General features: G+C 46.4%; 1 protein-coding gene across 1 annotated transcript in view; it reads left to right on the top strand.

Annotated features, from left to right (window-relative positions):
- TRIM65 (tripartite motif containing 65) overlaps nucleotides 1-15,930 on the top strand; it is a 159,452-nt gene that overhangs the window by 25,655 nt on the left and 117,867 nt on the right. Inside the window, exon 2 of the mRNA XM_078654553.1 lies at nucleotides 10,287-10,382. Coding sequence (XP_078510679.1) covers nucleotides 10,287-10,382 — 96 coding nt within the window. The remainder of the gene's footprint in view (nucleotides 1-10,286; nucleotides 10,383-15,930) is intronic.

Here is a 15,930-nt window from a genome sequence, read left to right as displayed (position 1 = left end):
GGTTCTCGGAAGCTTGTTTCCGGTCCAGGGAAGGCATGGCTTGGCAGTTGGGGCTGGACTGTTCCCATGAGGCACAGTGTCAGACTGATTTGCATATAGCCATGTCTGAACTGGGGTGGCAGAGTGGGCTAAAGAACGGTGATGGATTAAACCCAGATCTTTTGACTGGGTGTGAGTGTTTGATTGGTTCAGATGCTCCGTCCATTACCACCCCCTTTTGTACCGCGTTTGAAAGAGACAAAGCACTTTAGATTACTCTGCACTCTTCCACTATGGTCTTCATGTATAAAGTAGGATTCCCTTTCAAGGAGGACCTTCCTATGTACACCGAAATGGGGAAAAACACTAATTGGGCACAAGCTACAACCTGGGTACTTATGCTCCTTGGAGTTACAGGGTCTAAACTGTCATGTTGTAGCCCTCAAGAAGAAGTATATCCTTATTCCCTCAGACTGCTGTTGTGTGAAACTGTCTCACTATAGCCATGCCTCACTTCTCAAAGGGTACTTCCTGGCGTTTCAATGGCATCAGGGTGACATTTGAATACCCTTCACACTGCCTTCCACAAGTTATGCCTTGGCTTGCATATCACAACAGTCACTAACTAGCTACAGTCTTATCTTACTACTGCAAACCTTGTATTTAAAATCTAATGGTGGTGGTAATGCTGTTGGCGGTGGGAATGGTAGTGATGGCAGTGATAACGGTGGTGGTACGCTTAATGGTGCTGGTAATGTCAATGCACCATTATATTGCAACAAACCCACCATAATACACCCTAAAACCCACTGCTAACTTGATGATACATCAATCATTATGCGACAAAACACCCACCAGCTAAAGCCCAAACATCAAGCACACACACCCTCCATCAATTGCCCATCATATGCCGACATTTCCACCGTAATGCCTACAAATCCATATTCATATGCCAGCACACAAAGACAACAACATTAATTAAGTTCTGTAAAAAAAATACGTTAAAAGGGTGTTAAGATTGATTAATACATGTGTGTGGCAATGCCACAAAACCTAAAAAGCAATAAATAACAAAGATAACACCAAAAGACAAGTTTCCACCATTACATTTTGTGGGACAAAATGTGGGATCCGGTAATATTCTAAAATATTGACGCTGCATTTTAGCTGGCAATCTCCCAAAGTATATTTAATTATGTATGTAAAGAAAAATAATAAACATATAATCAATCAGTCGCATAACAGCTACAGCTATTCAACTTGTTTTGATCCAAATACTTATTAGCATTAGTTTTCGGTAATTTAGATAGTCGCAAGAATTGCATGATTGCAAGCGTGCATCTGAATTGCATAATTGCCTCCGAATACATAGCTTATGATCTCTATATGGTGACCTGGATATTAACCTGGTTTCTGAATCCGGATGCGTGACGCAGAGTAGTCTTTGCCCCTGGGAGAGTGACTGATAGGGCTCTCTGCTTCCAGCGACCAAGCCTAAGATTGTTGCACCCTTTAGGATTCTTTCAGGGACCTCTAGGTCCACAGAGTGAAAATGGGATGCTTCATTCCAGAACGACACACACGATTGCAGCCTGAAAGTGTAAAACAAGGGAGTATTTCCACACTGGAGGAGCATGATGCTCAGTTTTCCTGCATCCTGGCTTGCCCGAGTCACTGCATTCAGGAGCTGAACACACTGGACTTTTAACACACTTGAACGTGGCATTTTAATGGTAACCTCTGCATACCAAACAAGCATCGGTATAGCCAATAAGTCTCACCTTTGGGACCTTATAAGTGCTTAGCCAGACGTATTGGGTTTGCTAATGTGTCCAAACTATGTTGTAGAGTAGTGTGGTTGTGTGCAGCATGTTGCAGAGTTATAATAACAGAGTGTTATTATATGCATTTTGTTGCCTTATTTATTTAAATAAGATAATATTATGTATAACTGAACGACGTATTACAAAGAGAAAATGAAAGTAGCGCTTCACTGGCAAACTCTGTAAAGTGGTGCTAATGTGCGTGGTTGTGAATAAAACCAATCTGGCCTCTTTGCGACCACTCTATCTTGCTTTCTTTAATTTATTTATTTTTCGTATTTTGAACCTTTTTTCCTCTCTGTCCCTGAGGCTGCACTTTTGAATAGAAAAATGTCAGAAAAGACGACATTTCCAGCAAAAGTGTTTTTCTGTTTTTGGATCCATTTCACAGGGGAACGAATAAAGGAAAGGAGAGGAAGAGAGGGTAAGAGCTGTTTCTTAAAGTCACGATTTTCAGCAAGTGAGGAGGAGCGAGACAGAGACAGAAAGAGCGGGACTAAGAGGAAGAACGAGAGAGACTGGGAACAGTGGCAGAGCAGGGGAAGTGAACACTGACAGTTGTCTTTTCTGGGCAGGAAGGGAAAGACAGGGTCCTTTTCCTTCTCTGCCCTCCCGCCTGTCACCCTAACGGCTGAGCCTTATCTCTAGGACTTAGCTATTTCTGCCGTCCTGGGACGCTTTTTTTAAATAAAAAAAAGTAGGGGGACGGATTGCATTAAATAAGTAGGGGCAGGCTTGGGGGAAGGGGATTCGCAGTGCAACGTCTCTCTGCCATGAGAACCCGCAGCTGTGTTTGTGCTTGGAGTGTAGGGGATGTCTCCTAGCACGAGGAGGGATGGGGGAAAACCACAAACAAACAGGCGGTGACGGAAGCGAAAGTGAAGGCTGCCCTAATATTGATATGTCCAAAACATAGAGTGCTGCATCTGTGAAGCTGTGCTGATGAGCGGACGAAATGGAAAAAAGAGTGCGCAGGAACTAACATATATAAAAAAAGAAAATAATGCCTCCGCAACAGGGGCAGTCGCCTGCGAGGGTCCAAAACACTAAAAGGCGGGACTAATTTACCCTATTCACCAAACAAAAGTGGGCATTCAATAAGGGCGCTAACAGAAACCAATAGAAAAGAGGGGAGTTTCTTCCACCATACATTCCAGATACAGCATGCCTTGCAGAGCAGCACATGCGCGCTGTGCTAGGCTAGACCTAAAAATGACACATGCTGGTCCCTCCACTCTAGAAAGTGACTCAATTGGTTATGTCTATATACCCCTGAGAATGACATAGGAACCAGCGTGCGGGAGAATAGCAAAGAGTACATGTATCAACTTCACCGTGGTGTGGTTATCAGCGCTGTCAAAAGAAATAGCCACTGAATCTGTTGACCTGCAAATAGCTGCCGAATATGTGCCTCTGTGAAAAAATGTAGAATCAGTGGACTCGAAATAATTGCATATAGATATAGGTGCTTATTCATTGGTCTAGGATCCATGGCTATCTAAATACTCGCATATTCCATGGCTTGAGTAAGATGCCTATTGCATCGATATAAGTATACATTAATAATCAGTGGAGCTGAGAATAGCCGTAGCATCTATCAATAGAGCAACAACTATCCATCCCATGGTTTGTATAAAAAGTGCTTAAAATAAGGATTTCGGAATAGCTGAGGATCCACAGAACTATGGGTGTGAACCTAGATGTATCTAGTGCCTGTGAACTGAATCAGAGCACGTTATTGGGATAAATACATAAAACATACAGAGAATACTAAAACCATTCATAAAAATCCAGGGAACTGTACATGTCGATGCAGTTACAACAATAAGGGACAAACAGCAGCTCTCTAATCAGAGCACCCTGAAGCTACTGACACCAGAGGCAGTTCCAGAGTATGGTACTGGGAATCGGTGCATAAACCATTAACATAGCTCCAGTTTGCCACTGTTTTGGGATCCAGCCGTGCTCGAGCCTCCCTCCTCCCCACCGCAAGTAGTTTATTTTTCCCAAATTCAGGGTCTTTGGCTACTACTCTGAACTCCCTGCTGCCCTGGTGACGTGCTCACGTGTTGCTTTTCTCTGAACTGTTACATTGTTATTGCTAGAGAAAGCAGTATCGCACATGGTTAGATAAATACGTCTTTAAAATATTGTTATAAAGAGCGTATTTGGGATGTCTCCAGCAGCTTTTTGGAATTTATTGATTAAGTAGCATTTTAACTTTTCTAATTAACAAAGAAAAGCAAGTACCCTTTTGTCAAGCTAGTTAGTGTCTGCAGCTAACAAATCATGTGAGGTTGTTTCATAAATGTGACCCCCAAGAAGACGCAGGACTCTGAAGCTCTTTCTGCTCGTTTTTATTTTACTGCGTCTCCATACAATCTGCACCTTCCTCCTCCGTCTCCTCCCTGACCCCGCCTTTTCCTGTCTTGCCTGTCCTGTCTGTATGCCAGGGTCAGGCATAACGACACCTCCCCCCTTTGTATTTTAAGTGTTCACTGTATTTCAGAGTTCTTCAATGAGCCGAACAGGTCTCCGGATTGTTCTTCGTGGTCGGCAGGCTTGTATCTGGTCAGGCTTGCTCCTGTCTCTTGTGTCGTCAGACTCCATTGCGTGACGATACTCATGGTCACTGTTTCTTTCTTGACTTGACTAGTCCGTTGCACCTTTTGAAGTGTTTCTGGTTGTTCGCTTGCCCTCAGACTCTGCAGTGATCATGGTCCCTTTTCTTCTTGTGACCTGCATGGGATGTGCAAGGTAGCGACTGTCTGCTTTGGTTCTCTTGTCCTGTTTCACCAGCACCCAGTCTCCTTCACGGATGTTGGACGTCTTTGCGTGTCTTTGGTGATCAGCATATTCCTTCATTTTGGATTTCTTGGCGTGATCAAGTTCTACTAAAGTGTCATGGTATGTGGTTATGACTCGAGATTGCGTGATGGCATCGGTAGTTGGGAGCCGGGTGCGTGGAATTCGCCCAAGCATTAGAGTGGCAGAACATTGGTTTGTGGTCCTGTGTGGCGTGGTCCGATAGGCTCGCAGCACTTCATTTAGTGCCGGTTGAATGTCGCGGTGAGCCAGTTCAGCTTGTTGTATGGTCTTTTTGATTGTTCCCATGAAACGTTCTACCATCCTGTTGGCCTGGGGCCACAAAGGAGTGATCTTCCGATGTTTGAAGTTCAGATGTTTTGCAAACTCTGCAAATTCTTGTCCATTGAATGGTGGCCCGTTGTCTGTCTTTACCACCGTGGGTATTCCCCAGGCTGTGAATGCTTCATCGATGACAGGTATGACGGCTGTTGCTTTGGTAGAAGAGATTTGATGAACAATGGGAAAACGAGAGTTCTCATCCATGATGACGACGATGTATTTTCCTGATTTCAGTGGGCCGAAGAAGTCAATGGCTACTTGTTGCCATACACTGTCTGGGAGGTCCGACATCTGCAGTGGCGCTGGTGGCTCATCTCTTCCCACTAGTTGGCAGGATGTGCAGTGTTGGAGTGTGGCTTCCACCATCTGGTCGAGGGACGGGAACCAGACGCGTTCTCATAACGCTTTCTTCGTGGCCACTACTCCTCTGTGTCCTTTGTGTGCCAGGTTGACTATTCCTTGTCTTAACTGTTGAGGGATCACGATCCTTCTGTCTCTCAGTAGTAGTCCGTCAGTGCTGATAGATAGTTCTTCTTGGACGTGTTTGAACGCTGCAAGTTCTTGAGTGTTGACAGCTTCATTTTGGTGGGCGTCTTCTAAGTGCTCCACGAGTTGGTGCGGATTCAGTGCATAATGTTTTAAATTGTAAAATCTTGGGCGGACACTTCTCGGATGGCTTCTAGCGGGACCGCCGGTGGACAGGCGTAGTCGATGACAAAATGGAGGTATTCCTCCACCACAGAACGTCGCACTTGTGTTCGGGTTTGTGGATGCCGCGACATGTAGTCTGCCGGGTTTTCCACCTTCCCCGGTTTGTGGATAATGATGTAGGTGTAGTCTTGTAGGCAAATTCCCCACCGTTCAATCCGTGGGGGCATCTTGGCACGCGGGTTACCAAAGATGGTTGTTAGCACCTGGTGATCCGTGATGAGCGTGAAGTGTTTCCCATAGATGAAGAGATGAAAGTGTTTACACGCCCACACAACCGCAAGGCTTACTTTTTCCGGTTGGGAGTAGGCTTTTTCTGTGTCGGTGAGGCTGCGACTGGCGTATGCGACAATTTGGCATTTGTCAGCTTCATCATCATATTGTGCCAGGATTGCACCTAACCCCACTGGGCTGGCGTCCACAGTGATTTCGGTCTTCCGTTTGGTGTTGAAGTAGGCTAGATTGATGCAGTGCTCACCCCCTTTTTGATCTTGTTGAAAGCATGTTCACAAGTGGCTGACCGTCGGAATTGCTGTCCTTGACGTGTTAGTTCTCTGAGAGGGTAGCTGATGGTGGCGTAGTCTTTGATATAGCGGGCGCAGTAGCTGGCCATCCCTAGAAATGAACGGAAGTCACTGACATCATGTGGTTGTGGAGTGTCTGAAAAGGCAGAGACTTTTTCCGGGTCAGGTCTCATGCCATCCTTTGAGAAGATGTGGCCGTAAAATTTGAGTGTTGACTTGTGAATCTCGCACTTGTCTTGGTTGAGTGTGAGGTTGGCATTGAGGAGGGCATGACATACCCGATCAAGTGCTTTGTCATGTTCTTTCTGATTCTCCCCGAAAACCAAGATGTCGTTGCTGTAGTTAAATGCGTTTGGGATGTCTTGAATCACCCGCCGGATGGCCTCCTGAAAAATCTCGGCTGCCGAGGAGATTCTGAAGTTGAGACGTTTTTATCTGAAGAGGCCTTGATGAGTGGTGAACTTGGTAATGTATCTCTACTTCTCATGTAATTCTAATTGGTGATACCCTTTGTTAAGATCCAATTTCGAGAAGACTGTCGCTCCGTTTAGGCGCATGATCATATCTCTGATGTAGGGTCCTGGGTGTCGCTCTCTCTCGATAGCTGTATTCGGGGCTCGCATGTTCACACACAGGCGTACCTTGTTGTCATGACCTCTCTTGGGCACAACCACGACTGGTGACACCCATGAAGTGGGTCATGTTGATCGCTCTATGTAGTCCGCCCTTAGTAGGTCTTGCAGCTCGTCATCTACTGCCTGTTGCAAATGGAATGGGACCTTCCTGTGATGTTGTGCTGTTGGTGTTATTTGTTCGTTGATATGTAGCTTGACTTTGAAGTGAGTTAGTTTTCCTAGTCCGCTGAATAGTTTCGGGAGTTTGTTGACAATGTCCGGCGAGTCATCCACCTTGTATAGGATTTCGATTAGCTTCAGACGTTCTGCTGTTGGCAAGCTGAGAAGGCAGTCTGCTGCTTCAGGGCCTTCAATCACATGAATATTTGCTTGGATTTGTCGGTCTTTGTACGTCAGTGTGGTGCCGAACTGACCTAGACACGGTAGTGGTTTTCTGGACATCCACTTGTAGACTCGCACTGCCGCTGGTTCTAGTTTCGGTTTGGAATTCATACTCTAATATTCTGTGGTACAGATGTAGTTAAGTGATGCGCCTGTATCTATTACAAACTTGGCGGAGTGGTCTCCTATTTGAATCTAGCGGTGGATAGTTTTTCAGTCTATCTGGGTCTGCCACCATGCACACGTATTCATCACTGTCTTGTGATATAGGAGTGAGAGAAGCTGATTCTCTGGATATCGACTGCTGGGATCTGTAGGAGTTTACTGATTGAGCGCTTGACCTTGATGAGCTGGAGGAGCGATCTCTCCGTCCCTGTACAGCTTTGGCGTGGTGACGTGATTCCGTGTTCTGTCTGGTCTGTTTTACCTCCGAGCGCCGAGTTTGGCAGACAGCATCAAAGTGATTTTCTCTTCTGCATCAACGGCACTGTTGACCAACTGCAGGGCATTGGCCCGTGTGAGGGTAATCTTTGCCACACCGATAACATTGCGATGATTTTCTCCTAGGTTGGCTGTTTCGGGTCCGGCTGCGAGGAGAGGTTGCCTGATGGGTTCTTGCGTGTCTTCCAGATGTGTGACGGTCAGAGCAGCGCCTCGAGTCGGTGTGGGACTGTACTCGAAGAGCTTGTTCTCTTTTCTCAGTTTTGCTAGCCTCCATCTTTTTTGCGTGTTTTCCGCTTGATCATTGATGCGGGTGAGTTCTTCTATCTCCTCGAGAGTGTAGTGCATTTTTAGTAGTCAACGACGTAGTGATTCTGATTGTCATCCCTCAATGATGCGCAAACGGAGTGCATCTTCGGTGTTGAATTTGTTGAATTCGCAGTATCGGGCGAGACGCCTGATGCGGGCGATGAAGTCACTCATTGACTCCTCCTTTTCTTGGGAGGCGAGATTGAACGTGTAACGTTCATAGTCTAGGTTCCGTTTGTGGAGGAACTTCCTATCTAGTGCTTCTTTCACATCGTCGTAGGACGCTGTATTAGCGGCCGGTAGTTCTTTGATTTGCGCAATGTCTTTTCCCACTAGATTGCGCAGGGCTATGAGTTTCTGATTGGGATCACGAACTTGCGACCCCGTCATGAAATCTTCAAAATCTTCAGCCCAGCTTTTCCATTTGGGCCCCATGCTGTTCCCAGATGTCAGCGTTAGGGGCTTGGGTGGGCGCAGGAAAGGTACTCCCATGAGCACCGGCCCAAGTTGCAGGGCATTTTGGGTGGACCCAGTGGCTGCTGACTGCGTGGAATCAGCCTCCACTGACATAATGAGTGAGAATGTGACTTCAGAAGACCGTGGGGGCTTCCAGTCCGCAAAATTTGCAGGTTTTTTAAGGTTCTTTGTAAATTGCCTGACCCTAAGATGGTCGACGTGATAGGGTCCACTGTTTCCCTATGCACTGTGCCTGGTTCCAAAATGGCCGCCGGAGGGACGTGAATGTTTCACTCCTACTGAATGACTTGGCTCTTCATTTGTTTTCAGGGTTAGTTATTTGGCTGGACTCACCCTTATTTTGTCTTGGCAGGCGTCTGGGGTCGCGCTCTCCAGGTCGCAGGCCGCTTCAACGAGTCAGCCCAGTGCTCGCGCTGACAATCAGCTGCCAGAGTGTTCTGCAGCGCGTCTTCAGCCGCACGCTCTTCTCATGCCGCGGCAGTTGTGGGGGGGGGGCAGGTGCAGTGGGTCGGTGATCCCACCCTCGTCGCCAGTTTCATAAATTGGGCCCCCAAGAAGACGCAGGAGCTCTTTCTGCTCGTCTTAATTTTACCGCGTCTCCATACAATCTGCTCCTTCCTCCTCCGCCTCCTCCCTGAACCCGCCTTTTCCTGTCTTGTCTGTCCTGTCTGGATGCCAGGGTCAGGCATAACGACACGACAGGTCGGTGTGTATGTATTGTGCTTTCATGCTGAGAATTGAAGGTCCATGGATGTCAATGAAGAAAAACGCAGCAGATATCGCTTTTGCCAACATTTTACAGTGCTTCAACCTTGAATTTGCTCTCTTGAGAAAGCAAACTTCCAGGCAGCTTGGAGCTCCTCAGTCACCTGCCAACTGTTGCAGACGGGTCTGATTCTTCCAGTTCTAGCTGCATTTCAGAGGCACCACTCTGCGTTATGAAAACTATACATTTTGCAATAGGTCCATTGACCTCTCTAATCCTGTATTTAGATTTTTTTTTGTATGCCGGTGTGCTTCGCAGTGCTCCGAAACAGTAACCTGCGCAGTGCAAAGCACTATCTAAATGGAATTATTCGAAACGTACAAAAAAGTTTAAATAGGCGCTCGCCCGGTCACTTGTTTGTTTGGAGCTGAATAGGAAGACAAACCAGAGAAATGCTTACAAAATGCTGCATTCCACAAAGTATTGGTTAAAAGGCTCAATTATTTTTACATTTTTGCACCTATGTAGCAACTCTTGATTTTTTACATGATTTCACAAGTGAATAGGGTGGTTTGGGAAGATGGGTGCATGGATGCAGGGATTGCCAGTGATTGTGGGATCAGACTTCATAGGGTGTGAGTGAGTCTAGATAGTTGTAAATCAAGGTAAGGCAGGAGTGTCTGTGTATGGAGTAGACTAGCTGAGAAAGAGGATCGGATAAGAGTTGGTTTGCTACTAAAGGATTGGGGCTATAAGCAAGGTTAAGAAGAAGTGAGGGTGGCCAGCGAGGCAGTCTTAGAAGTTTAGCAAACAGCACAACATGCACAGTTTGGCAGCATTGTCAGAGATGTGGTTTAGACTTCTCAGTTATCCATGAATCTGGCTGTAGCTGCAGGATCAGTGAAGCAGGGAATTGCTGCATAGTACCCAAATTTGGAACTCTGAGCATGATGAATGGGTTTGTGATATGATTGCCTAGTCCATGGATCTTGGAGTGAGCCGGTAATCCATTGATCTGAGAATACGTACAAGATCCCTGTCACTAACCCTCTCATTGGCATGAAAGATCTGAATTGTAGGTGGAGGGTGAGAGAGGGGTAGAGGAATTGGTAAAAACAGACATAGATGTTATCCTAATATGTTCATTTGTTTCTAGAAAAACGTACGCGAAAAACTAATGGAAACTGAACGTCAGCTGGCTTCAACAGAAGCAGAGATATGTAAAACAATGGACAAAACTAACAGCATTCAGGTAAGCATGAGCATTCTGCGTACTGAGTTTCACAATCAGTTGTGTATTTGCGGCCTCCTTATGTTTTCCCTGGCTTCTGCTATCAAGGTCTGGAACCCCTGTTGGTTGTCATGTGTGTAGGCTATTAAATGAGTTAATGCAGTTCTTCATTTGTTTTATGGTCTTATAAAGTGGGTTACCAGAAATAGTTCTTTAACCCCTTCAGTGCGCATGACAAAGCCAGCTCGTCATGGGCGTTACCTGCGCTACTCGCATGACAAGCTGGCTTTGTCACGTAACGTGGGTTTTTAAAAATCCAGCGCGCAGCGGGAAAGCCCACTAGCGCGCATGCGGTTAGACATTAGGTGAAATCTCCCTGTTCTGTAATAAATTCATGTCCCTTCTCTTCATATTTGAAGGGAGAGTGGGGGTTAGGATGAGACTTGAGTGGACTACACTGTTCCATTCTGGTTTCCCCCCACTGCCTACATAACACGCTGTGTGTGTCTAACTGAGTGGCAAGCATTACAAATGCTCGCCTTGTGTGAAATAGCAGCAAAAAGAAAGCGGAGAACATTAAGGCGGCAGTGGCACACAGAAGAGCTGCCTCATAAACGGCAAGGTATCCCTGCCTGAGGAGGAAGAAGCAGATATGGTTTCGTACTCAACTGTTTACTTGGGAACCTCAATACCTGGGTTCCCATTTGGGCGTTCACACTTTACACCAAAAATTATCTGCATAGGCTTTGCATTATAAATACATGTAATGTAAAAATCCAGCCTGTGTTGGATAATTAAATAGTGGTTTACACTACTGTAGGGTCCCCTCGAAGAGTTGATGGGGAAGAGGAAAGATTACAAAATTGCAAATTTAAGTAATGCTATGTCATAGTGCTACAGCTAGAAATTACATTAGTATCAATGCAGACTGCTTAACAGAAACAATGACTGTAAGCTGTTTTGTATAGACATTATAGATTGACCTAGGGATGTGATACATCTAGGAGGAAGAAGGGGTCTTGGTCAGGTCGTTGTGATCAAATACCCTAATTGTGAAATATAAACTTAGCTACAGATGGCAAACGAGTGCCAATGGGTACAATGTGGATTGAGATTAGCATTTGAATCAGTAGGGTGCAGCAGGACTGAGAGGATGGCTGGGGAATGGATATACGGGAAAGGGGCCCCTTTGTAGGAAAGGGGTTAAAGAGGATTACATTTCAACCTATTTGTTATTTGGAAGCGAACTGGCTGGGCTGTCATCTGGGAAATGTGTACCAACTATATCAGTTTCCATGTGGGAATGTGGTCGTCATGAAAGCTGTGAGCTAAGCAGGGGGTCGACAGAGGATAGAGAGGGATCTATGAAGGTAGTGTGTCATCTCTGGATGCTTCCTTAAGAGTCTGTGTAGGCCTCTGGCTTTTTCCCTGTGTAGGGGCTTGCTTTCGGCTTCGGCTCATTTAATAACCCCTTGGCGCCATGAAAGGTATGTTGCGGGGGTAGATTTATTTTCCAGTTCATGGTAATTTGCACGTTTGGCTATGAGCAGGGCAAGGTCCAGAAAGGAGGCAGTTATTTTATTTGTTTTGTATTTCTCTACATCCCTGGGACACACATTTCCCAGTCAAGTGGGATGACTTGTCTAGTGGTGGAAGCTAGCCAGTTTATGACGTTTGACCAGTAGGTTTTCAAGAAGGGGCAGGACTATAGCATGTGTTGAAATCTGGCAGACTCTACTTTGCATCACGGACAAGAAGCGCAGGCATTAGGGAACAGTTTGTTGATTGCGTCTCGGGATAGGTAAGCTCTATGTAAGATGTTAAATTGCATGAATTTGAAAATAACATTGCGCGATACTGCATGCTATTGCTCTGGCTGACTATGCTATGTAGATCGCTCCCTATTTTGAGTTCCCATTCATCTTGCAGGGGTTGTAGTAATGTATGTGTGTGGTGTTGGAGGGCATTATATAGTCAGAGAACTCTTCACATAAACAATTAAAGGTTGAGGGATGTCCATCTTGGAATAAATTGCTTACTCTAGTTATTCTGGCGTCAGTCCAATGCTTCACGTCACCAGTGTTGCTTTGCAGTCAGTGTTTTGGGAGGCTGAGTAGTGGGATGGCCAGGGCGATGTGGATAAAGGACTTTGTAACTGAAAAGCTTTTCATCTTTCAGCTCAAAGTCATCAATAATAAGCGAGGCGGGGGCTTGATTGTTGGTCTGGTAGCTGCAGTCTATGTTGTCCTCAAGACGCAGGGGTCTACCTCTTGCACAGGTTTACTCTAACGAGAGCCCAAGAGCCAGCAGCACAGCTACTGTAACTGGGGCACTCAATAATAGTATTTGATGTTTGTGGCTCTCAGGCCCTCTAGTTCCACCTGTAAGCGTAATTTAGCTAGGGCAACTCTTCCTTGGCCATGTGTGTTAAACTAGTTCCCTCCGTAAGGAATCCACTTCTTTTCTTTGAGAGAACTATCGGAAGATTGGTAAATAATATAATAAAAGAGGCAGGATAACCATCTTGGATAACGTACTTTGCTTTACGGGTGAGAGGGGGTGCATTCTCCAAAAAACTACTTGTGTTATGTGAGCAGTCATAGCCTTAAAGAGGTTACCATCAAGAAGGTATTGCTCAGAGTGATAGATTATGATGCCTTGGTAGCAGAAGGAGGTCCCTTCTTACCTAATGGCATTGGTTTCTAGGCTCACGGCAATTGGTATTGCACTAGGGTAGATTGAAAATGAGCACAATTTTGAGCAGTTAACGGAGGCCGGGGGTTGTGCAAAACTCTTTAAGGATCTGACCCAATCTTGAATGATCCTTGCTGTAATCTCTTATATATGTCATTGGTGTACAGGGATATCATGTGTATGCTGTCTGTAAGAGGGATAGCCTACGTTCTTCCCTCTCTTAACTTGATAGTGAGTGGCTTAATGGCAAGAGCAACAAGCATTTACAATGCAACGGTTTCGCCTTTGTAAAAGTTAGAGCTATTGGCATTGTAAATGACAATTTTTTTTATTTATGTGTTGGTTTTGAAAACCTATAAATAAATGGCATTGTCATTTACAATGCCAATAGCTTAATCTCTCGCAAATGCGAGACCTATTGCATTTGCATCCACACGCACACACACAGAGAGCCACACCCACACAGAGCCACCCACACATAGAGCCACCTACAAAAAAAGCTAGCCACACAGACAGAGCCCCAACACACACAGAGCCCCAACACACACAGAGCAGAAAATAAGTTGAGGACTGTGCACCAACGCTCTGTAATGAGTACACATTTGCAGGCAGCTGCACACTGTAAAGAAAGCTTTTGAATTAAAAAAGGACCAGCTAATGAGCGCTCACAAAGTCGTTGACACAAATACATGCATTAAAAGACACAATGCCATTAAAGGATCGCTTTGTGCAGTAACTGACACAGACACATGCAGTGTCCAGACTTTGGCCCTCATCATGAGAGTGGCAACACACAAATGGGTATTAACAACGCGTTTCGGGAATACTATGAGACCCTCTATGGCCCACACAGACCACTAACAGAAACAGTATTCGAGGAGTTTATGGAGGGGTTGGACCTGCCCCGTCTCACTACACATCAGAGCAAGGAATTGGCCCGCCCCCTTACGCTGGCGGAAATTCGCCAGGCTATACGTACACTACCGCGAAATAAAACGCCGGGCACGGACGGTCTTCCAGCCGAATTTTACGGGGCTTTTATTGATCTCCTAGCCCCGCACCTCCTTGTAGTGTACCGTGAAGCATTACAAGCGCAGGGGCTGCCGCAGACGTCACTCCAGGCCCTAATAGTGTCCTTATTGAAGCCGGGTAGAAACAGCACGCACTTAGCTAATTATAGACCACTATCGTTATTAAACACGGACTATAAAATACTGAGCAAGATACTGGCAACAAGGCTAGCGCAGCATATACCTAGGCATATACACCCAGACCAATGCGGCTTTGTGCCGGGCAGGAGCACTGCCATGAACCTGCGGAGGCTTAGCCAAATAATGCTAGGCGGCTCAGAGGCAATGGGTAGGGAAGGTTGTATCTCTCTAGACCTGAAGCAGGCCTTCGACTCCATCAGGTGGGAGTACATGTTGGCGACTCTTACGCGATTCGGGATACCGCCCGCATATGTCGCATGGGTTCAATTGTTGTACACCCGACCAACGGCCCGGGTCCGCACGAATAGGTGCATATCGACACAACTAAATATAGCCAGGGGTACCAGGCAGGGATGCCCACTATCCCCACTGCTGTTCATACTAGCCCTAGAGCCGCTGCTCTGCAAACTCCGGGGACTAACACACCTCAGGGGCATATTTAGGGACGGAGTACAGCACATTGTATCGGCATATGATATTATTCTATACATTGGGGATAAGAGAGGGGGACTGGACCCTATCCCTAGCATATTCGAAACCTTCCGCTCGATATCAGGACTCTCTATAAGTGAACCGAAATCTTACGGGTTCTACTTCTCGGCGACAGAGGCGGAAACACAAATGCCCTTTGCGCCACACACATTCCAAATGGCGGAAACGACCTTCCGCTACCTTGGGATACAGATCTATAGACATGCGAGGGATATGCTAGATGGTAACCTAGGGAGAGCGATCACGGCGTTGAAATCGCAAGTGCAATTCTGGACGGCATTACCACTGTCAGTATCGGGCAGGGTGGCTATCTCCAAAATGGTGGTACTCCCCCGACTACTTTATTACTTCACGAGCATGCCATTCTTGATCCCCGTATCCACGTTCAAACTGCTGAATACCATTCTGACAGAACTGGTGTGGGGCACGGGAAGGCGACGGATTAGCCTAGCCAGACTGCAGCTTCCCACCGTGGCAGGCGGCATGGGGGTGCCGGACATGCAAGCCTACAACTTCGCCTGCCAGCTGCAATGGCTCGCCTATTGGGTGGCCGGAAGGAACCTACACGAAATCAATGTCACTGAAGCGGACTGGAACAGAGGGAGAGTACATACCCTGTTGCTGCCAGGAGCGGACATCCCCAGATCGGCTCCTCCCCTACTTAAACTTGCGATAGCATATTGGAGGAAGGCAGTAAGATATACGTCCCGCACGACCTCCTATGCCCCCACGATTCCACTACTCGGTCTCCCGGTGGGACTGAGACCGCTTTCAAACCAAAGGCTGCTGGAATGGAGGGAGGATGGAATAACACAGGTCGGGGACTTCTTCACAGATGGTAGGGTCCTACCGTTTGAGGACTTTCGTGATACTCACCACACACGAGGCGGATCATTTTTATTACATGCCGGGGTACGCCAATATATCACGCAAAGGTGGGCACCAAACGGGACGGAACCACCCACAAATCCGCTGGTCACAATGCAGTACCTCATGGGAACGGGCAGCCACCTCACAAGATGGATAACACATGGCATACGAGAGGGCAGGGCAATCTCATTACAGACACTTAGGGATGCTTGGGAAGGAGACGTAGGGAGGCTGTTCAGGGGCAAAGAATGGGACAGAATACTTGCTTTTCCGAAAAAAGTTTCGAGAAATCCGAAATTCAA

This window comes from Lissotriton helveticus, chromosome 7 (genome assembly GCF_964261635.1).
Source record: "Lissotriton helveticus chromosome 7, aLisHel1.1, whole genome shotgun sequence".
Lineage (NCBI taxonomy): Eukaryota > Metazoa > Chordata > Amphibia > Caudata > Salamandridae > Lissotriton > Lissotriton helveticus.
This window is presented reverse-complemented; position numbering and strand designations above follow the sequence as displayed.